Genomic DNA, 21442 nt, shown 5'->3' with positions numbered 1-21442 from the left:
CTTAGTGAGGCGACTCATTACCCCTTAACTTTTGGCCCTCGATGGACTTACCATTCAAGTAAACTGATATACTTAAAGCTGCTGATCTTTCCCCGCAGTCCAACCTGTTAAAAAATAGGCTGGAACCGTCACAAGCCCATTCGCAACATAAATACAAAACGAAGGTCTGGAAGTAAACGCTAACTATATACAACGTCCTACTGCCGATACGACGCGTGGTCGTAGCTCGGCGGGGATTCCTCCATGTCCGGCACGGCGGAATAGGGAGTCTGGTCGGCGGTATGAGAGAGCTGGACCATAGAACGCTTGCTATCCGGGGGATGGTAGGCGTGGGTACTCACACTTGCGGGGTACGACCTTTCTCGAGGCGAGTCGGGCTCGGAGGGGTTCGCGGTGTATGGAGGGCGGCTGCCACCAGCACTGGACACCTGCGACATGCTGCTCCGCGGGTATATCTACGAAAAGGTGAGTCGTTGTATACAGAGGGGCCATACGAGTAGACGTGACGCACGGAATTAGAAGGTCGCTCTGAAGCTGACGGGGCACCAGGGCGTTCGCTTGGGGGTAGGAGTTCAGATTGGGTGGTGGAGCCCATGGTGAATGGCGTATAGACGAGGCTGCTGGGAGGGAGAGGGCGGTCTTCGATCACCATCGATGCGCGCTTGGACCGCCCTGCTGTCTTCCGCCAGAAAAAGAAGGCAACAACGAATGAAGCCAGCAGCGCCACGGCGCCCACAGCAATGCCCGCGATGACCCCCGAGCTCATTCTACAAATGAGGGTCAGCAATGCGTCGCAGAAGAAAGAACAGGGGCACCCACCCTCCCGAACTCGTATCTGCGGTCGTCGGAGTCTCCGAGCTTACGTCGCAAGTCTTGTCAGCGATCATCACGAAACATTAGCAGGAGACACACGCACCCCCCGTCAACGACCAGAGCATAATCGAGGAGCAGGCCTTGCCCTTCTGCAGCCGGCAAGTTCACCAGTTTTAGGGTGTGGCTCCCAGGCCCCAGGTTGTCCGCGAAGTACAGCATCGTCTGCGGTGTGTATTCGTTCACTCGACCGTCAAAATTCTGCGCGGGCTGATTATCCAATTGCACCGAGTACGGCGCCGTCGTGCCGCTTACAGCACCGAACACAGAGATAGCGCTGCCCTACTCGTAGCTTTTATCACTACAGGCAACGGGGTGGGGTAGGTGTGAACGTACGGTGAACGTCAACGATGCCTCGGCGTTTGTCGTGGTTGTGAAGCTGCGAACGGTTTGCCATGGGTTGAGAGTCCTGACTAAAGGCAGACTTACTGTGCCGTTGTGCTGTTGAACCCAGCAGAGACAGGTTGGTTCCAGGCTGACGCCGGTTCGTATTGAAAGGCGCCGGCTGTGTGAGGTATAACAACTTGGCTCGCCGACGCATTTTGTACCTCCGCCGTCCAAGTGATCTGCGCAGCCATTCAATTAGAGACACGATGCCAGCAGAGGGCGTCAACGCAACAACGCAACAACGTACGAAGTCGATGTCTAGGTATGGTCTTGCATCGCTGGTATCGCGGCGATTGGTGATCGAGATGGTGTGGAGCCCGTTGAACAGGTTGTCTGCGGAAAAGAGCGGCGTGGTGAAGTCTTCTACGGCCTGAAACCCATCAAACCTCTTCACGTCGTTATCGAGGTTTATCTCGTATGGGCCTAGTAAGCAGAGGACAGAGAGACAGAAGACAGATTGTTGTGCAGCTGTCAGAACTTGCTTTTGTCCATTGTACAGCGAGATAGACGTACCGTGATTGTTTCGCCTGGCACCGTGGATCCAGATCCCTGTGCCGTTGAAGGTAAACGTCGCCGACGCCCCCGCAGTAGTGCAAAGCGTGAACGTTCCGTTGTTGCTATACCTAGTAATTCAAATGTGCCAGTTCGTCAGCTCCCACTCGACGTCATTCTTGCACCAGCAAGAAGCCGGGCAGACTTTGCGACGTGCAGACGCACCGCGACGCTAGGGGGTCGAGGGTTCTGCTCCCAAGCGACCAAGTGCCCGCGGGCGCATAACGGATCAAGGGGCTGCGGTCGTCGATGGTGTGGTTCACACGCGGCATCTATGGCGGGAGGTGAGGCTCAGTAGGTGTCTTGTGCAATGCAGCACGGTCGTGGTATGCTAGAGAGCAGGGCGCGCCACACGCCGTCGGGAAGGAGAAAAAACGTCAAAAAGAGCAGAGGATGTGGATGATAATGAGGAGTCTCCGCGCGGCACTGGGCGCTCTCACTCTGTGCAGGGCTGTTGTAACCACGGAGGTAATAATTTGCAAATGAGGTAACCAGTAAGCTAGGATCGATACGAGCGTCGGGCGGCTGGCGGGACTCCTTGCTTGAGATGTTGAGACGACGCCCGCCTGAGACTTCGTGCAGATGTTGGATGAGATGACCATTTCCTGCCGGGTGACTTGAACGGTAATGCAGATTCTGTCAAAAGGTGGGGATGTGGTCAGGGTCGGATGGAGGTAACACGCCACATCATTATCAGGAGGTTCTCCAAGTTGCCACCGCCAGGCAGGTAGTCACTGTACTATGCATATCGTTTCAAGGAGCATAAACCAGTACATAGAGCACAGGCTGTACGCACCTTCGCACCCCGGCGGCTGGCCTAAGCAGCAGCGCAACATATAGACAGTCGGCAGTGCGCACCGTGACATCCCAAACCCAATATGTTTCAGGTCTGCAAGTCCAACAGAACTACAGAGTGTCACTGATGTGCATTGTGCATTGTGCCAACATTGATATTGAGGACGTGCGCATAGTACGCAGTCCCGTGTGTCTAAGCTCTAGCATGATCCTGGCGGGCGAATACACGTCGGACTTTGATCGTAGCAGTAGGTGAGCAACGCGACTACGCGCAGCGCTATTTATCGTGTACGCCGTGACAGTGATGTATGGGATTTGTCTGGCTACTAACTACTAACCACTAACCACTAAGGTATGCATCCATGTACGGAAAATCTTGGAAAACGCTACGCAACTAAGGTCCTGCATATCTATAACTTAGCACGCCTGCACCTGCGCCAAACAGCCAACTTCCAAGCATGCTGCAGCGCTCTTCTCTACGCTCTACGCATTGTGGTGTTCAACGGACTGTAGGCGCGAAGGGGAATTCGCGGGTGTGGACAGGGAATGGTATGTAGGAATGAATGACACCGAATGCCACGTGACGAACGGAACGGGCGCCGCGTGCAACTGCCAGTTGCTTGGACTCGCTTTCGCAATGCAACTAAGGGGAAACTAAGATAATACCTAAGAAATAATGTGGCGGCGCAGCAACTCATGTTCAGTTGCGGACCGAAACAAGTAGTAAACGAAGCGATAGCAAGCGTACAACATACCATGTGTGCGGGTTCGAACAGGGAGCCAACCCTACAGGACTTGGCAAGGGTATGAGGGAAGGTGGTGCAGTAGTGTGTCGCGCGGACCACTGGAGGTGTCGTATCAATGTCCAAGGTGTTTGAATCCGGATTCGCCGTTTGTCGTCTTGCTGAGTATTCTGAGGCATTATGGCGTTGCATGGATAGGGCAGGGATACGAGGGATAACGACTCTGCAGGGAAATCATCATCTCATCATTCGCTTTGATATCAGACTTCCCAAGCTTAGTGATCAAGTCATCATTAATTCGTTGCGCGGGCTCTGTACACCGGCAATGCGGTTGCATGGATGAGTAAGTCTGTCAACAGAGGGAATGTGCGGATTTGTTTGTTTGAAGGGATGGGATTTTGAAGGGATCGCGGGAAGGGGTGCGTGGTTGGGTGCGTGTGTATAAGGAACCTAGAACAGAACAAGTGGCTACCGATCGAATGATCCGTTAATAATCAGCTCGTCCTTCGTGCTGACCTCCATCCGCGCCTGCGTCCCAAAGGCCTAAAGCTGGAGGTCTAAAGCCGAGGGCCGACGGGCAGGACCGCGTCTCTTTCTCTGCAAGCAGTTCTCTGTACGTAGTTCTGTCTCTGTGCGCAGTTCTCTGTAAGTGTCCTACCCGAGACTCCACTGAAGAGCGAGCAATTCGCTGGGTAAGCTGGGATAAAGCGTGTCCTTTCAGATGGATACGGCGTGTAGTCGATGCGCGGTCGAAGAGTTGAAGGGGCTCTGAAGGGGTGCTGGGGTTTGAACTCTAAGTTGTGTGGAATTGCAGTGGAAGTGTGGGAGGTATGCCAGGTCCGTCGAGATCCTGAAGAATGGGCAGGGCTGAGTAGGTAGGAGTCGGGAGAGACGCAGCGCAGTAGGGGATGGCATTACTTTGAGAAACGGGTTGGTGCTAAGCGAGGTCGACGAGGGATTCAAGGTGATCAGAGACTCGAGAGGATTACCCTCTGATGGCGTGTCCGTCACTGCACCGCCGGCTAGTATCTACGAAGGGAGAGCGCCAGGAACGCCCTCACGCGCGGGTGGCTGCCACCCATTCAGTGTTCAACATTCAGTGTCCAGCGCTGCAGCGTTCCGTACGTGATGGAGTCCCATGAAACTCGAAACTCACGGCCTGAAGGAAGTATATCATCTGCGCCTGGGGGCTAGAACGGTAGCATTGATGGCGTGCCAGGCATTCCGGGTATTTGGGCAAAGCGTGCGCTCTGCTGGACGACGACGATCAAGTGCCTATCTGGGTTTTGATGTGAGTGCTACAACGTCGTTGTGATCGGCTCTGAATATTATAGAGCGGGTAGCAGACGCCGGTTGATGGACGAATTACAGCGAGGACTTGCATCGTCGCTTCGTTAGCGTTCAGGAACACCAATCGAAGATATCATTGATCACGACCAGCGCAACGAACGGGTATTCTGTTGATGCAATGCATCAGCATCAATACATCACAGTCATGTCATGGGAAGCATTTTGTGGCCACCGCATGCTGGTTGACCGGGGGCACTGACTGATGCTCGCTGCCCGGGGTGCTGTCTACTCCGAGAGTGTCCCCTCATCTGGTTCACCGCAAAGTGTGTTCGCTAAAAGGACATTACTGGTGCTAATGCGGCCGCCATGTGCTCGGTCCAAATAAGAACGGAGCTTTTGCGGATGGCAACGCCCACTGCCGATGTGATGGAGACCGGCCAGCGAGAACTTGCAGCAGATTCGCGAGCCTGTATCGAAGGAGTTTGTGGCCGCATGAAATGATTTCTCTGCAGAATGCACACGCAGGATCAGCATCAGTCTGCACGATGATGAGTCTCTGGATGGTGAGCAGGGAGCTGGATGGTCGGAACTGCCGACAGAGCAATCAATATCAATGTCGGAGTCATATATATAGACGCACCTAGCAACGGTGTATTTCTGCACTGTTCGAGGTGCAAAAAGGTCCTAAAATCGCAGAATATTGTGCAGCTGAGCTCGCAGCGAGTAGCGAGGTCCCTCGCCGGCACCCACTCTCATATGTTCGTGCTTACCAAGTGGCAACGAACGCGAGCAACGCACTGTATCACGGAAGAGCAATTGATGGACCGTGACAAGGGAGCCGAGGTGCCGGGGGCAACAATGATAGTGTGACAGGCTGTGTGACCGAGCAAGTGAGCAGGCGTAGATATAAGCAAATGATCTGGATGAGTTCAGGTACCTTTTTTCCTTCCCCCCTTCTTTCGCCTGAATCAACCTGCTCTACGGCAAGCCGCCTAGTGCGACTCCCAAAGACTGCGCACGCCCGGCACTGGTGTCGTTTTCTTCACAGTTCATTTCTGAAGTCACTTGCAAGGACTCCGTATATTCTTCAAGCTCTCAAAGCACCCTCGTTCGCTTCTACCACACAAATTTCTACCAGTTTCAACCTTTCTTCCTAATAACGACACTATGTTCGCGAAGACTCTCTGCTTCGTCTGGCTCTCCATCTATCTGGCCGGCTTTACCGCCCAGGCTATGCCGACTGCTCGCCAGTTCAATAACCAGAATTGTGACGTACGTGCCAAGCGGTGATCGACATTGAATGGTATAAATAATGTTCACTTTCTAGCTGCCCCAAGTGAAGACCCGGTTTGTAACCGTTACCGCGACCGTGACGGCAGCGCAGAGCCAGAATACCAAGGTTGGCAACAACGGTAACACTGGTAACAACGCCGGTAACAATAACAACACTGGTGAGTTGGATATAACGTTCGTCTCGTGAAAACATATCTAATCCGCCTTCCCCCTCTTTAGGCAACAACAACAACGGTTAGATCGTTCATTCAGCGGCGTACGTTTCATTCTGATTATATTCCAGGCAACAACAACAACAACAACACTGGCGGTGGAAAGGGAACCGTGACCACTACGGCTCGTGGTTCGGTGAGTTTCGCTCTTCTATTGCGCTGGATGCGTTCTTACTTCGTGCAGACCAACACTGGCAAGGCTGGAAACAACGGCAACACCAATACTGGCAACAACGGCAATAACAACGCTGGGAACAACGGGAACACTGGTAACAACGGCAATAACAACACCGGCAACAATGGTAATAACAACACTGGCGGCGGAAAGGGCACTGTGACCACTACCGCCCGTGGCTCGGTGAGTTTACTTGGCACCATAGAGAGTGTCGTACTTATCATTATCGATGCTCTCACTAGACGAACACTGGCAACGCTGGCAACAACAACAACAACAACGGGAACACCCGCAATAACAACACTGGGAACACCGGTAACAACAACAACGGGAACACTGGCAATAACGGCAACAACACAGGAAACAACGGCAACAACAATGCCGGGAACAATGGTGGCAACACTGGAAACAACGGAGGGAATACTGGAAACAATGGAGGGAATACTGGAAACAACGGAGGGAATACCGGGAACACTGGCGGGAACACTGGAAACAACGGTGGCAACAACGGCGGAAACAATGGCGGAAACGCCAACGCCGCACAGACGTCACTCAGTGAGTTTCTTACCGCCCTTTCTTTGGCTGGGCCAACCTGATGTATCTCCGCAGCGCTCGACCCCAAAGTCATCGCTCAAGGCTTTGCCAATGACGGACAAGACGTTCCTGCCGCCGGCCAAGTTTCTTCGCTCACGTCGACCAACAACTTCATCAACTTCTGCCTTACCGTCCCCAATCTCCCCATCACCAACGGCCAGCAAATCACCACTGGCTCGTGCAACCCCGCTCCCATTGGCACCATCCCCTCGACCGACAACATGCCGTCGTCCAAATTCCAGTTCCCTCCCAACTTCGGCACCGTCAAGGCCGACACCCCTTTCACGATCGCGATGGCGGTCAGAAATTTCGATACGGGCTTCTTCGTCAATGCGCAGAAGAACTACTTCTCCGCGCCCCAGCAACTCAACGCCCAAGGTCAAATCCAAGGACACTCCCACGTTGTCGTTGAGCAGATTGCCTCCCTTCAGGACACCAAGGTCACGGATCCCAAGAAGTTCGCGTTCTTCAAGGGGCTCAACGGAAAGGCCATCAACAACGTCCTCACTGCTACCGTCGACAACGGTCTCCCTGTTGGTGTTTACCGCCTTTCTTCGATCAACTCTGCCGCCAACCATCAGCCCGCCATCGCTCCAGTTGCTCAGCACGGTTCTTTGGACGATGTGATCTACGTAAGCGCCGCCCATAATATGGTCTGTTCAACGCTTACTGGATTGTTCACTTCTTAGTTCACTGTCACCGCTGATGGTGTGCCCGTTGCCGCGCCTGGTGCCACTACCGGTGGAAACACCGGCGCGAATACCGGTGCGAATACTGGTGCGAACACTGGTGCCTCGAATTCTACTGCCTCTGCCTCCGTTACTGCCTCGGGTATCGCTACCAACGCCACAGCCATCGCTACAGGTATTGCTAACAATGGAACTGCCGTCCTTTCCAACATTGCCTCCGCCACCGCGCTTCCTTCAGCAGTCGTCAGCGGATCTGTCAAAGCCTCTGGCGTCCTTAGCTCTGCCGCCGCCGCCCAATCGACCGTAGGCATCCGTGGTGGAAAGGGCCCCAAGGTTGGCGGTGGTGCCGCTGGTGGTGCCGTTTCTGCGGTTCCCGATCCCGCCGCCGCCGCCTCGTCAACAGCAGCAGCCGTAGCACAACCTACCGTCTCATTGCGTGGCGGTAAGAAAGGCAACACAGCGGCAGCTCCTTCCTCCGCCGCCGCTCCCGTTGCGTCATCAGTAGCAGCAGCCGAACCCACCGTGTCGTTGCGTGGCAAGAACGCTGCTGCTGTCCCTGCTGCTGGTGCCGCCAATGGCAACACGAACGCAAATGCGAACGCGAACGCCAAAGCTGCTGCCTCAGCGTCTGTAGCGTCAGCTGCAACTGAGCCTTCAGCACCAGCAACCAAGGGAAAGACCGGAGCTGCTGCTGCTGCTGCCGCTGACGCCGCCCGCAGATAGTCAAGTGTCTTATTTCTCCTCCTCCCCCCGTGGTATTTTCAAGTATCGACGAGATTGATTCCCCCCACTTACTCGATAGACCACACTCCTCACTCACGACCTTATTTTCTTAATTGTCCTGGTAGACTCCTTTGTAGCCACTGCTTGCTTTCGTTCTTTTTTATCTCGCTGTCATCCCTATGGAGCAGATGAGGGCCGTTTATATCGTATGTCCTTGCAATTTGTAGTCTTTCTTTCATCTATACCTCGCCCAACAGAGCATTTTGATTCAGGCAATACATAGACGGAGATAGGCTCCAGTGTATTTTTATCCATCAAACTGACTGCTTGAAACATTAGATGAGGAAACTGGTGAAATGCACCTCCTGTCCGACCCCTTCAACGTTCCGCATCGAGACTTACAGAAACTTCGACAGAGATGACAGTGCCGTCTGGTACGTAACTACGTTGTCTACTTCTTTGACATTTTTCTGTTCACCATGTGTGGTTTCAGCTGCAAGGTTAGGGCATCAGAAGGTCGACCGCATTGATTCCGTGAAGGCACCGTTTGTGAGAAAAGAAGTCTCCTGAAGCATGCGTTCGAAGGTTGCACGTCCCCAATCCACTGGGTCCCCAGTACCCGCTGCTCGCGCCGTTGCACAGCTGCTCCTTCGCTAAGCTGTTGGCAGGCAGATACTGATGAGCGCAATCCATTCAAGCGAAACAATGCTGACCTGCCATCGACTTGGAGCAATCGCGAGGGATATCGATTAATAGTAATGGTGCGTTGTTTTTCTCTCACCAGCACGATTGGAAGCCATGCTCACCTAGAGCTTTTGGCAGTTCATCCTACATGGTGCATGACCTGGCATCCAATGCGTACGCCAACGTGTGCGGCGTCCATATGACTTCATGAAGATTCTATTTCGAAGTATAGACATATAAGCCATGTCGACAAAGTCATTGTCTACGACTTACTCTCCCAACGAACAAACAACGCTATGAAGTATCCACTCTTCTCCGCCTTCCTTTGTAGTGGATTCGGTTTCGTCAGTGGACAGACGGGCAGACCGAATAATATAGTAGTCACCAATGACGACGGGTGGGCAACAGCCCAAATTCGTGCGCAATTTGATGCCCTGGAAGCCGCCGGATTTAATGTTCGTATATACATGGCATCCAGAACGCATTGCCCCCAGATTGCTGACTATACGGTTTGGTGCAGCTGATACTCTCATGCCCTGCAATCAATAGGTCTGGGACAGGATCTTCGACGGCCCCACCTACCACGCTGACCGCACCTTGCGAATTCAACACTTGCGCAACAGGCTCTCCACCGGAAGGTTCTGATCCAGAGGACCGTAAGGAGGGGCAATGTATGCGTAAACTAGGAGAGCTAATTCTGAGATCCTCTAGCTCGCCTGAATTATGTCAATTCGTTCCCGTGTGTATCTACTCCATTCTCTCTATGACTCCGACGCTCGAACCGCTGGCTTACGAACTTCTTCAGTGTTGATTCAGTCCGCTTCGGAATTCAGACTCTGAGCCCGCAGTTTTTTGGGGGGTTGCCCGACTTCGTGGTCAGTGGACCGAATGTTGGGAGTGAGTATCGTACCACACTTCGACGCCGCTAAAGTTGACCCCGATTGGCACCAGCAAATCTCGGCCCAAACATCAACGGATCGGGTACAGTGTGAGTCTTTACTTCTTGGTATGCGTAGTGTCGCAAATAATTCAGTAACAGTGGCGCCGCGTGCGAGGCAGCCCTTGAAGGAATACCATCAGCTGCGTTTTCGGCCTCCACGGCTAGCCAAATCTCATTCACCACTCTCACTACCGACCCGGATTCTGCGCTCTCCATTAGCGCACGTATCTATGCTGATCTCACCACCACGTTCACGACAACACTGCTTGCCGCTGGGAGACCCGTCCTCCCACCTGGCATCTCAGTGAATGTCAACTTCTCGCCCACCCCCAACTGCTTGTCCGCTGGGGCTTTCAGATTCGTGCCGACACGTATTGCTGCGAACAACAATGTGATAGATGCACCTGTTTGTGCGACAGAGCATCTTCCTGCTGAGAGAGGAGTTGTCACCGGCCCAGGATGCTTCGTTAGTGTCAGCGTGATGAATGCTGCATCCAAGGGTGATGTAGATGCCGCAACACAGGCGATTGTGTTCGAGAAACTGTCTCCCATTTTGACGTGCTTTTGAGGCGATATGCCTTGGTAGTATGCATAGTCATGGATCCGAATTGTCTTTTTTCCGTTTACTGCCCCTTGTATTAGAAGTTGATTCATCATATCTGCCGGCCGCATGTGCTGCATTTTCCACCGAACTGCACCCCTAGTACCCCTAGTATTGTTCATAGGGATGTCTACTCCCGCGCCTATGCGACCACAAAGGTTACGACGCCAGAGTCCGTATGTGACGAGGAGATTCCCGAAAGGGAAAATAGTCTCGGCACACGGAATAGGAAGGTTTTGAGGTCGCTCGAAAGGTGACAGGAATAACCGTCGATTCAAGAAACGCTATTGAATACAAAGTATCTATAGGGTTTTTATAGGTAGAGTAGGAGTAGACAGACATATGATAAGGAATAGTCGGGGATCCGAGATTGGAAATGACGGAGGGCCGACTGGGAGTTAACGTAGCCGAAACAATATCATGGATGAGGTGGAGTTGAGGGAATTGGAATTGGGGATGGTCGAGGAAGTCTCGACGGGACCAGGCGCCAATTGCCCGGTCGTTACACTCGCCCTTCCGGACTCGTGTCGACGAGTGCGCTCAGGCCTTGCTAGAGGATGCGACAGGTCCACCTTCGAGATCCTCGCAATAGTCGACGATCATTTCATCGGCAGCACCTTCTTCGACAGCGGTGGTCACTTTGCCAGCAACCCTTTTCTTCCGCAAGTTCTTCTTCTTCGAATTCCCCGTAGGGGATTCACCACCGCTAGTCGTGTTGATGGTCGCTGTCACAGAGTTACCGAGGACGGCAGTGGAGGCAGCAGCGCTAACCACAGGGACAGAGGCAGCTGCCGCAGGCACTAGCGTTCTCAAAAAGGTGCCTTGGGGCCGACTCCTGGTGGCGACCGGATTGTGTCGATGAGACCCTCGAGCCTTGTTCTTCGACGCTGTTGTTACGATTGTTGGTGTGGTTGTTACGATAGTTCGTGTGATGTTGAACGGGCAGCAGTGCTGAGAATGCCTGGGTCAGGCTATCGTCTTCTAATCCGAAGTTGCGGGTACGGGGGTCGCGGTCGGACACGATGAGAGAGCCGTTCGCGTTGGGCATCGCGAACTTTGCCCAAATGTTAGGCTCCTGGTTGTAGGCGCGGGCGAACTGCAGGTAGTCGGACGGCAAACCACCGGCAAAGGGTATGTTCTCAGATTTTGCCTGATGATGAATGACAATGTAGTTGCGGATCTCCGCAGCCGTACGAGTGATGACCTCGTTGGAGGTAGGATTGGAAATCACGAACTGGTCAAGGGCAGGTGACGTCGTGAGAACATGGTGATGGAAAAGTTTGTTTCCGACCGGGGCAGCCATTTGTGGGCGATGGGAGCGAGGCGAGTTCGGTAGAGAAAATGAAGACAATGTTGCAAGATGCTGAGTACGCTTTGCAGGTACTACTCCCAAGAGACGGCGAGGCAAAGGCTGTCGGCATTGGGAGCAAAGCTCACGGTTAAATACCTTTCTAATAGGGGCAGTATGAATTCCCCCTATAAACACTTGAGGATCACCTTCAGGAGGGGTGCCCGAACCTCTAGGCAGCTTGGCAATGTTCTGAACACCCAGAGCCTCCAAGTAACGTTCCAGAGCCTGTAAGTGAGCAATCTGATCATATTCCATCCAGGTTTTATCACCTGAGGCCCACAGGATCTCGAACATTGCCCCTTCTCTGGCACCGTGGTGGGAGATGATCTCCTTAACTGCCCACTCCTTACTGCCAATCCCAGGATTCGAGACCTGATCCAATGACCGACCTGGGAACAGTCTGTCATCATTCGCAATATGCATCCTTAGCAATGAAGCATGGAAGACATTGTGTACTCCGCGCTGAAGCAGCTCACTTGGCAACCGAACCTCAAATGAATTGTTCTTGAAATCTCTCGTAATACGGTAAGGTCCCACAAACTTCGGCAGGAGCTTCCTCGCTAATCCCTTAGGGAACGTGATATTCTTGGTAGAAACATACACCAGGTCCCCGTTCTTGAAAGGGGCAGGCCACCGCTTCCTATTTGCGTCTCGTGTCTGTTTAACTCGCGCGGCTAGAACAGAATCATGTGCGGACATAAGCGCATGTTTTATACGTTGCGCAAAGACACGAACTCCGGGGAATTCGTCCTTACTAGGAGAATCCCACAATAACGATCTAGGCATGCAACCATTGTTCAGGAAGAAGGGCGCATACCCTGTTGACTCAGATCGTGCCGAGTTGATTGCAAATTCAATAGCGGGTAAGCGCAAAACCCAGTCCTTTTGGCTAGGTTCAATGCACTGACGGATCATCTGAGTGACTGTGCGATTAGCGCGTTCAGTGGCGCCGTCGGATTCTGGGTGATACGCGCTCGACATTCGTAATTTCGTGCGCAGCAGACGATGTAGCTCGCGCCAGAACTGGGAAGTGAACAGGACATCTCGGTCACTGACAATAGCGGAGGGTAATCCATGCAGTTTCCAGACACGGTCGTACATTAATTCCGCTACATTCTTCGCTGTGTAATTTGTACGACTGGGAATCAAGTGAACCATCGCCGACATCAAATCAATAACCACAGTAATCAAGTCAAAGGTCGCGTCGCGATCACTCGACTCAGGTAGCGGACCGACGAAGTCAACGCCCACAACTTCCCAGGGCTTACGTGGCATTGGCAGTGGATTCAGGAGGCCATAAGGTCGCTGATTATTAGGTTTTGAACGCAGGCAGACAGTACACGATGCGCAATACGCCTGGGTGTCCTTGACTATCTCCCGCCACCACACATGGTCCCGAAGGTATGCCAACGTCTTAGCATGTCCAAGATGCGCCAACAACGAATGGGCCTCATTCAGGACTATTTCCCGTATGTTCCGACCATCAATTACGACATTCGGGATGCACAACAACTCATTGCCGCGCTCCCTCATGTAAACCAAACCTTCGCGCACCACGAAGTTCTTATAATGCTTCGGGTTCTCCAGAATCAAACGAAAAAAAGAGTCGCCGTGGTATTTCCCCACAAGAGCCCTTCGGAGGTCAATTCCATCATGCCTCAATGTCAGTACACCGAGCAGTGACACGTCCTCCGTGGTGCCTTCTTCCTGCGATGTACTTGAGTATTGCTTGGCAGGACCCGGTTTGCTTCCGCTTACATCCTTGTTGTGAAACTCAGCGGAACCCTGAGTTGGCGCCTTCGCCACATTACCACCACCACCACCACGCTTGTCAATACGTGGGATACGAAGGGTAAGTTTTTTCTCTGACAAGCCTGCCGTTGGCGACGTTGCGCGATGAGCACCATGCGCGGTACTCCTTCAAGGTCCGTGTAGCACAAACGGTTTGGCTGCCATGCGCCGAGCGAACTCCTTCACCTGCTTGGGAGTATCATCATCGACATCCAGCATGTTTACACACAGGGCGTTGTTCGCGCCCCCGGGAGCCGTTCCAGCCATACGACCCTCGTCTGCCACCAGTACTGGCGCCGAATAAGAGCCGACTCCCTTTGTCACTAGTAGGCCGTCATCGAAGGAGGTGTACTCAGAAGCAGAACACACTGTTCCAGGTGCGTCGTTCGAGTAGATTCGAGACAACGCATCGCTCAGCACATTGTCCGTCCCAGCGATGTACATGGGCTCGAAATCAAATTCGCTCATCTTCTCCATCCATCGAGCTTGACGGCCCGTCAATCCCTTCTGATTCAGCAGATGAATTAAGCCCCGATGGTCAGTCAGCCATTTGAACTTCATGCCCTGCAGAATCTCACGATGTCGCATCATTGTCTCCAGCCCGGCCAGCATCTCAATTTCATGTGTCGCGTAGTTCTGCTGAGGCGCGCTCAATTTCGCGGAATAGAAGGCAGCCACACGCGCGGATTTCCAGTCCTTACCCTGAAGTACCGCGCCTGCGATTCCAGAAACACAACCGTCAGTTGCGATCCAAACAGGAGGTGCGTCCTTCCCATAGTCCAACGGTTTGCGACGATGCTCACTGAACTGAGCAATACAGGCCTTGATTTCGTCAAATGCGCGTTGATGGGTATGCTCCCACCGAAACGCCACGCGATCCCCAGTCAACGCAGCCAGAACTCCCATGGGAATGCGAATACGTGCTGCGTCGTCGGCTAGATAACCCACCGCACCCAAGAAACCTCGCAGCAAGTCTCGGTTCGTGGGCACTTTCCACTTCAACACTGAATCCACCTTATGGGGGTCCATCCGAATGCCGTCGTTGTCAACGATACGACCCAGGATCTTAAGCTCTCGCTGCAGAAAGTGAAGCTTAGCCTCGGAAAGGTACAGCTTCTCTCGTTTAAGGATATCAATAACCTGCTTAACATGCCGAACATGATCAGCCAATGTGTCCGAATAGACAATAATATCATCAAGATAAACGTCTACAAACTGTCCTAAGTGTGCGCCGAAGATGTGATTCATCAGCGCTTGGTATGTTGCCGGCGCATTACAATCCCCCTGCTGCATTACTAACGAGACCATATTTCCGTTAGGTGTCGTTACGGTGGTGCGCGCAACATGTTCAGGCACAATCCTGATTTGCTCATAAGCATCTTTGCCGTCCATTGTAGAACGATAGCGGCGACAAGCCACACACCTCAATATTCCCTCAATATCAGGCATCGGCGTCGCCATCTTGCGAGTATTCTTATTCCGTTCTCGCAGGTCAAACACCGTCCGCAGTTGCTTTGTCCCTGGCTTGTATATCAACAGCATGGGGCAGGCATTACCCGAGTTAGTGACCTTCCACCGCCCGGACTTTAGGTACGCATTACGCATCGCTACCCATTGAGCACGCAAGGCCTCAGGACACTTCGCGGGCCGCCAAGGATAGATTTTGCCCTCATCTATCAGAGGAATAGTGTGGTTAATTGCGCGCAGAGGAGGCAACGGGGTGTCTTCCACCGTTAGACACAGCGGTTTTGCGTATCGAAGCAGCTCCTCCCTGGCGCGCTCCACTGTTTCGTCGTGCATCTCCATCGCTCGCGAGGCAAGCTTGCTTACACCATCGCCCTTCAGCGGTAGCGGACTTGTACTTCCAATAACCACGCTAGCTGGGTTCACCCCAAGTTTTACTTGATGTTGGAACATCCAAGGTGTGCCGAGGATAACATCATAGTTGGAGAGGTTAATTATATCAAAGTAATGCTCCTCCTTCACCGTCTGATACTCTATCCTAGCCCGGCAGCCAAAATTAATTTTCGCGCGAGACCCTTGCACGGCTAATTGCAACGGTAACGGTTTCTCAAGTTCTACTCGGTCCAGTTTCAATTGTTCGGCCAGTGTGGACGACACAAAATCCCCGAGCGAACCCGAATCCAGCAAAGCCCTTGCCGGTTTCCCGTTCACGTTCACCATTACAACCACTGGTCGTGGAATTAATCGTACAAAGTCCTTTGCGATCGCTGCATTTCGTTGAATTGCAGGGTACGTTCCTGGGGGAACTTGCTGACCAAACATTTCCACCACCTGTAGCTCGTCCTCCCAGTCATCGAAACGTACACGCGACAAGGTCGTCATCATCAGAGCAAGGCTATCCAATGCACGCTCCTCCCTGCCCTTGTCAGGATTGTACAGTGCTCGTAGGTCAGCTGTTCCGTCATTACCAGTAACAGCCAATTCCACATCACGGTACGACTGTTGGATCCTCTTTTCATACCAATCTTCGAGGTTAAACAAGGCATTCTCCAGTAACGACACCTTAATCTTTGACTCGAGCCTTAGCAGTCGGTCGCCAATCGTGCACCATTCACGGGCGTCGTCAAAATCCAGCCACCACCGGCCATTATCCTTCACAAAAGCCTCCCTGCCCTCAGTTAGGGCTGCACGGATTTCCATTGCGCCCAGGTGCGCAAACACGTTTTCATCTAAGGCATCAACGACAAACGGCTGCCATTCCATCAAGGACACGCAGCGCTCCGCGTGATCAATCCCATTCACGTCTGCCAAGTACTTTGCATACCACCACGCTAGGTTGAATTCCTCAGCCTGCAGTAGCTCCTTGTTGATGAGCACAATTTCTCCTTTCCGTAGGCTATCCCTTAGCGCGTAGTCTTGGGAAGAAATTGACCAGAACGTGAACCGCGGTTCCCATTTGTTAACGGGCGCGAACTTGTCATCGCCAGGAAACCCCAATTCCTTGACCGTTTCCATGTACATCGTTTGTGCATTCGCCACGCTGTCACCCATACGTCCGCCTGGAAAATAATACGCTGAGTACCATTCCCAGTGGGTGCGCTCGTTCCACTGAGTAGGTGACATGTTAGCCCATTCCTTTATGTCCACCTCAGGTGTCATCACGAGTTCGCCATCCACGTCCTCGAAAGGATCGGCAGTCACAGTTTTCTCGACCGGGATGTGCACATAATCGTCGATGACCCGAACCTCAGCCAGCATTTCCGAGGCGAAGAGCCCCCAGTTCATTACGTATATGGACTGTGGGTCAATTTGGGCTCCATCCTCCGCCTCCGGGCTTTCCATACCAGAGGCAAGGATGCCAGACCCATTACCGTTGTTATCGTCCCAATCGTCAAAGTATCGTTGGAAAGTGTTCCCCACATCTTCAGGGATCGGCACACCGCTTTCGCCTTCATCGTCCGAGTTGTCGTTGTTGACAGGAATCAGACCTGGCATCTCGGGATCGGTGTCATAACCCATACCCTCGTCCTCAGTTCTGTCGTCTACAGGGCCGGTTAAGGTCACGGCCTCAACCAATTGGCTGCTCACATTGATCATACCAATTTCAATGGTATGCAAGGTATTGTCATCTTCAATTGACGTTCTTAGGTCTTCAGCGTTCTCAAAGCTGATCTCCACATTATTGCTACGAACACCAGGAGGGCGCCGTCCTCCCGCTGAAGATGTTACACTGTTAACGCGAGGACATTGACGGGCTACATGCCCAGCTTCCTTACACAGGAAGCATTTTTTCGCCGCACGCAAGTCGTTCATCTCTTGTTTGGAGAGGTTAAACTTATTAGACTTCGGTTTAGCATTCCCGTTACTAGGTTTAAAGTCACGCCGACTGCCCTTACTCGAACCTCCATTGCTCTGTGGCATTGAATGCCCCTTACGGGAAAGAAAACCGCCATTTGTGCGTTCGTTGCGGCCGCCGTCTGGCTTCGCTGACGATTGCCTCTTTTCACGAGGACGCTCGCCGTTACCAGCAATACTCGCTGCCACCTCATAGGTTTCTGCCTGTCGAACCATACGTTCCCAAGAGCATTGAAGGCCCGTGAAGCCGTTTTCCCACAGCTTGCTCTTCAACGACTTTCGGAAACCCTGCCACAGCCGGACAACCTTATCTTGTTTGTCGTTCGTCCCGATAGCCATGTAAATTTCCGCAAGCTCGGCTGCGTATTCCTTTACTGATCTATCGTTCTGATAGCATCGGTTCAAACGCATACGCTGGCGTTCACGGAAGTCACTCGGGAAAAAATGGTTGAACAATTCTGTAAACAAGCGATCTAGCGTCCAGTTCTCGATGTCAAACAGAATAACCTGCGACGCGAATACATGGGCTCACCCTTCGAGGAAGCGCAACGCTGTGCGTACCTCATTGACTCGCGGCACCTGCCCGTCCTCCAAGTATGCTACAACCTCCATCATGAATCTATGGAAATCAGGCAGGTAAGCCTCACCATTGTAAGCTTTTGGTTGCACAGGCTTAATTTTAGACTCTCTAACTGCCTTTCTTTTCTTTGCCCGTCGTCGCGATGCAGAATGCGACCTAGACAGCCGCGAGTGCCTACCCTTAGGTCTCTGCTTGTTCCTTCGCCCGCCGTTGGAGCTTGATCTTCCCGAGGAATCACTGTGGTGAGACGAGTCATCGTCACTACTAGAATCGGAGGGATCCGATGGTGCATTACTTCGAGCTCTAACTTGCGCGAAGAATTTTCCCAATGCCGAATTTTTGGCAACCTGCCGTATGGGGAGGACATCATTATCGCGGTCCTCACCGCTCTCAATCTCGCTTGCGCTGCTATCGGCCCTCGCTTTCGGGGACTTCTTGGATTTCCCCTTCTTGGTCCTCAAGAACGGCTTGTTCGCAAGTTCTCCCTTGAGTCTTTCCACCTCGTCCACCAAACTCTGAAGTTTCAACTGGTCGAGACTTGGACCGCGCTCAATCTTCGGGTCCACTTTGGTGATGTCGACCGTTCGGTGCTCCGTCGGCGGTACCTTCCCTGTATAGGCGGCCTGACTATTGGACGGTCCCGCGCCACCGATATCCTTGGTATGCGCGCCACGCTTCAAGTCCTGGTAGCTCTTCATGACCTTTTTTTGTAGCTCGACATCCTGGATCTCATCATCCGAGTGGAACTCTCCCCAGTTTGCGGGATCAGCTCCCTTGCCTTTGTCACGACTTTCGTGCTCAGGTACTCGTTCTTTAATTGTTAATGCTTTGTTTCGTCTAGCTAATACATCGCGCTGCTCTGCCGACAGTTTATCTTCGGCCGCTCTAATGGCCTCGACTTGAACCTTCGTCAAGTGTGCATCGACGGTGTCAGCACCTGGCGTGGAACGCCCTTCGCTTTGTCCCTTATCCATCCTGGATACTGCGGGATCAGGGTCCGAGTTACCCTTCGGACCTTCGCTCACGCTTTCAATGGCGTCTTGAGCGGCGTCGACGCTATGGTCAGACGAGTCAACCCGAGGCGACTGCAGGCGCGCTCGGGCCGGGCCAGCCACTACCTCGCTGTACGATAACGCACGCAAGCGCGGGATAGGTGACTCTTGGCCAATCTCTTCGGTGTCCGACACCGAACTTCTATTAGTAGGAATAAGACTAAGGGGGGAGGACTCAGCTAGATGCCCGGGGACCGTAGGAGATGTGTCCTGAACGGGGCCGCGGCTTCGAAGGTGCATCGAGCGAGACATGTTTTGTTTTGTAGTAGTGTTGAAAGGAGCGCCGAAAATGAAATATTTTGAAGGTTTTCCTAGTCGGTGGTCCAGTTGATCAGACTGGGTGGTCCCGAGATTTTTTAGAAGGATGAGAGCGAAAAAGAAGGAGGAGAGTTGAAGTCGGATAGGTTGGTTGGTACTGTCAAAAAAATGTGACGAGGAGATTCCCGAAAGGGAAAATAGTCTCGGCACACGGAATAGGAAGGTTTTGAGGTCGCTCGAAAGGTGACAGGAATAACCGTCGATTCAAGAAACGCTATTGAATACAAAGTATCTATAGGGTTTTTATAGGTAGAGTAGGAGTAGACAGACATATGATAAGGAATAGTCGGGGATCCGAGATTGGAAATGACGGAGGGCCGACTGGGAGTTAACGTAGCCGAAACAATATCATGGATGAGGTGGAGTTGAGGGAATTGGAATTGGGGATGGTCGAGGAAGTCTCGACGGGACCAGGCGCCAATTGCCCGGTCGTTACACCGTACCTTGGTCTTGCAGAAGTTGGGGAATCCACTGGCTGGCTCTTGAAGAATGTGTATAAGCACATTTGGCTGCCTAGTCTTCGCTAGCACGTTTGTAAGCTACAAGCTGAGGCTCTTGGTGAGTGCTCGTTGCTGAAATTGGCTGGTAGTCACACAGGACCTCATGGACCTCATTTCTATACTACAGCACTGAATGTCGAAATATATTGACCCCGAATTCATGTACATAGTTTCTCACTGGCTCACGCTTCTCCGTCGACATATCCTTGCTGACTCCATCGTTCCATGCGGAGTAAGCTCAGAAACGTGCGTGTTTATGGATATAAATATATGTCACTGACATCGTACTCCCCAGGAAAACATGAAATATCTCCACGCGCTTCATCTGTTTACTGTCCTAGTGCTCTGCCGCCTGCCTGTGGTATTCTCGCAGCACAAAGTTATCCTGACAAACGACGATGGCTGGGCGGAGGCGCAGATTCGTGCCGAGTACGAAGCTCTGAATGAAGCTGGGTTTGATGTAAGTATATCAATGATTAGTTCCGTGCGTCTGCTTATCAGTATGGAGGAAGGTTGTCTTGTCTGCCCCCGCAGAAAATATGTCAGGGACTGGCTCGCGATCTGAGGATCCAACGCCTCGTACAGAGCCTTGCGAGTTTGATAGTTGCCCAGCAGGGTCCCCAGCTGTTGGCTTCAACGAGACGGACCGTAGGCATCCAGCTTCACATTACTTGCTGTAACGAGTGACGCGTAACTTAGCACGCCTAAACTACGTGAATGCTTTCCCGTGAGTACTTAACGTTTCCTATGTCCTCGCCTTCTCAATGTCCTTGCAGTGTGGACTCCGTGCGCTTCGGCATCCAAACGTTGGCTCCAAAGTTCTTCAACGGCAAGCCTGACATTGTTATCAGCGGATCTAATGTTGGGAGTGCGTATCACCGAGACACTCAAGTCGCTTCGCTTCACTCACCAACCCAATTAGACAACCTTAATTTGGGAGTTCTGGGCTCTGGGACGGTGTGCGTCGCAACTCTTTCCTTAGTTTTCCGTAACGCACTAATATCGATTGAATTTAGCGGAGCTGCGGCCGAAGGCTCTAAAGAAGGCATATCATCCATCGCCTTTTCTGGGGCGACCGCCTCGCATATATCATACACCTCGCTTGAATCCGACCCAACCTCCCAGGATAGCGTCGCAGCGCGAATTTACAGCTCGTTGATCCTTACCTTCGTCAACAAACTATTGGACGGCCCGGGCGACATACTCCCATCACATACGTTCTTGAACGTGAACTTCGCGCCGACAGATAATTGCCCCACAGCGGAGAGCTTCAAGTTCATATTCACGCGATTAATCCCGAACCCATTCGTCAAAGACGTGAATACTTGTGGGAAGGATCACTTACCTGATGAAACAACGACAGTGGCGAGAGGTTGCTTCGCCAGCGTAACGGCGTTGGATGATAGGTTGAAATTAGACGTAGGAAAAGAAAAACAAGCGCAAGTATTGGGTCGATTGAATGGCTTGGTATCTTGCTTGTAAG

General features: G+C 52.5%; 4 protein-coding genes across 4 annotated transcripts; 3 read left to right on the top strand and 1 right to left on the bottom strand.

Annotated features, from left to right (window-relative positions):
• Positions 1–197: 197 nt before the first annotated feature.
• PC9H_011604 (uncharacterized protein) lies at positions 198–2081 on the bottom strand (the record flags this gene model as incomplete). The annotated part of the gene is made up of 9 exons (XM_036781087.1): positions 198–455; positions 512–767; positions 820–858; positions 917–1152; positions 1207–1249; positions 1300–1436; positions 1505–1680; positions 1771–1880; positions 1975–2081. 9 exons carry the CDS (start codon positions 2079–2081, stop codon positions 198–200), a joined length of 1362 nt encoding a protein of 453 aa, XP_036626942.1.
• A 3723-nt stretch (positions 2082–5804) lies between these two features.
• Positions 5805–8323, top strand: PC9H_011603 (uncharacterized protein; the record flags this gene model as incomplete). Its single annotated transcript, XM_036781086.1, has 8 exons — positions 5805–5909; positions 5965–6088; positions 6150–6164; positions 6214–6278; positions 6327–6500; positions 6560–6872; positions 6927–7543; positions 7601–8323. 8 exons carry the CDS (start codon positions 5805–5807, stop codon positions 8321–8323), a joined length of 2136 nt encoding a protein of 711 aa, XP_036626941.1.
• Positions 8324–9303: 980 nt separating this feature from the next.
• PC9H_011602 (uncharacterized protein) lies at positions 9304–10515 on the top strand (the record flags this gene model as incomplete). Its single annotated transcript, XM_036781085.1, has 6 exons — positions 9304–9462; positions 9528–9663; positions 9719–9746; positions 9813–9904; positions 9959–9995; positions 10047–10515. The coding sequence occupies 6 exons, from the start codon at positions 9304–9306 to the stop codon at positions 10513–10515; spliced, it is 921 nt and encodes a 306-aa protein (XP_036626940.1).
• A 9294-nt stretch (positions 10516–19809) lies between these two features.
• On the top strand, positions 19810–21441 carry PC9H_011601 (uncharacterized protein; the record flags this gene model as incomplete). Its single annotated transcript, XM_036781084.1, has 6 exons — positions 19810–19950; positions 20255–20419; positions 20472–20607; positions 20659–20686; positions 20736–20827; positions 20882–21441. The coding sequence occupies 6 exons, from the start codon at positions 19810–19812 to the stop codon at positions 21439–21441; spliced, it is 1122 nt and encodes a 373-aa protein (XP_036626939.1).
• Between the last annotated feature and the right edge of the window lies 1 nt (position 21442).

The sequence above is a fragment of the Pleurotus ostreatus genome (genome assembly GCF_014466165.1).
Source record: "Pleurotus ostreatus strain PC9 chromosome Unknown scaffold_9, whole genome shotgun sequence".
NCBI lineage: Eukaryota > Fungi > Basidiomycota > Agaricomycetes > Agaricales > Pleurotaceae > Pleurotus > Pleurotus ostreatus.
This window is presented reverse-complemented; position numbering and strand designations above follow the sequence as displayed.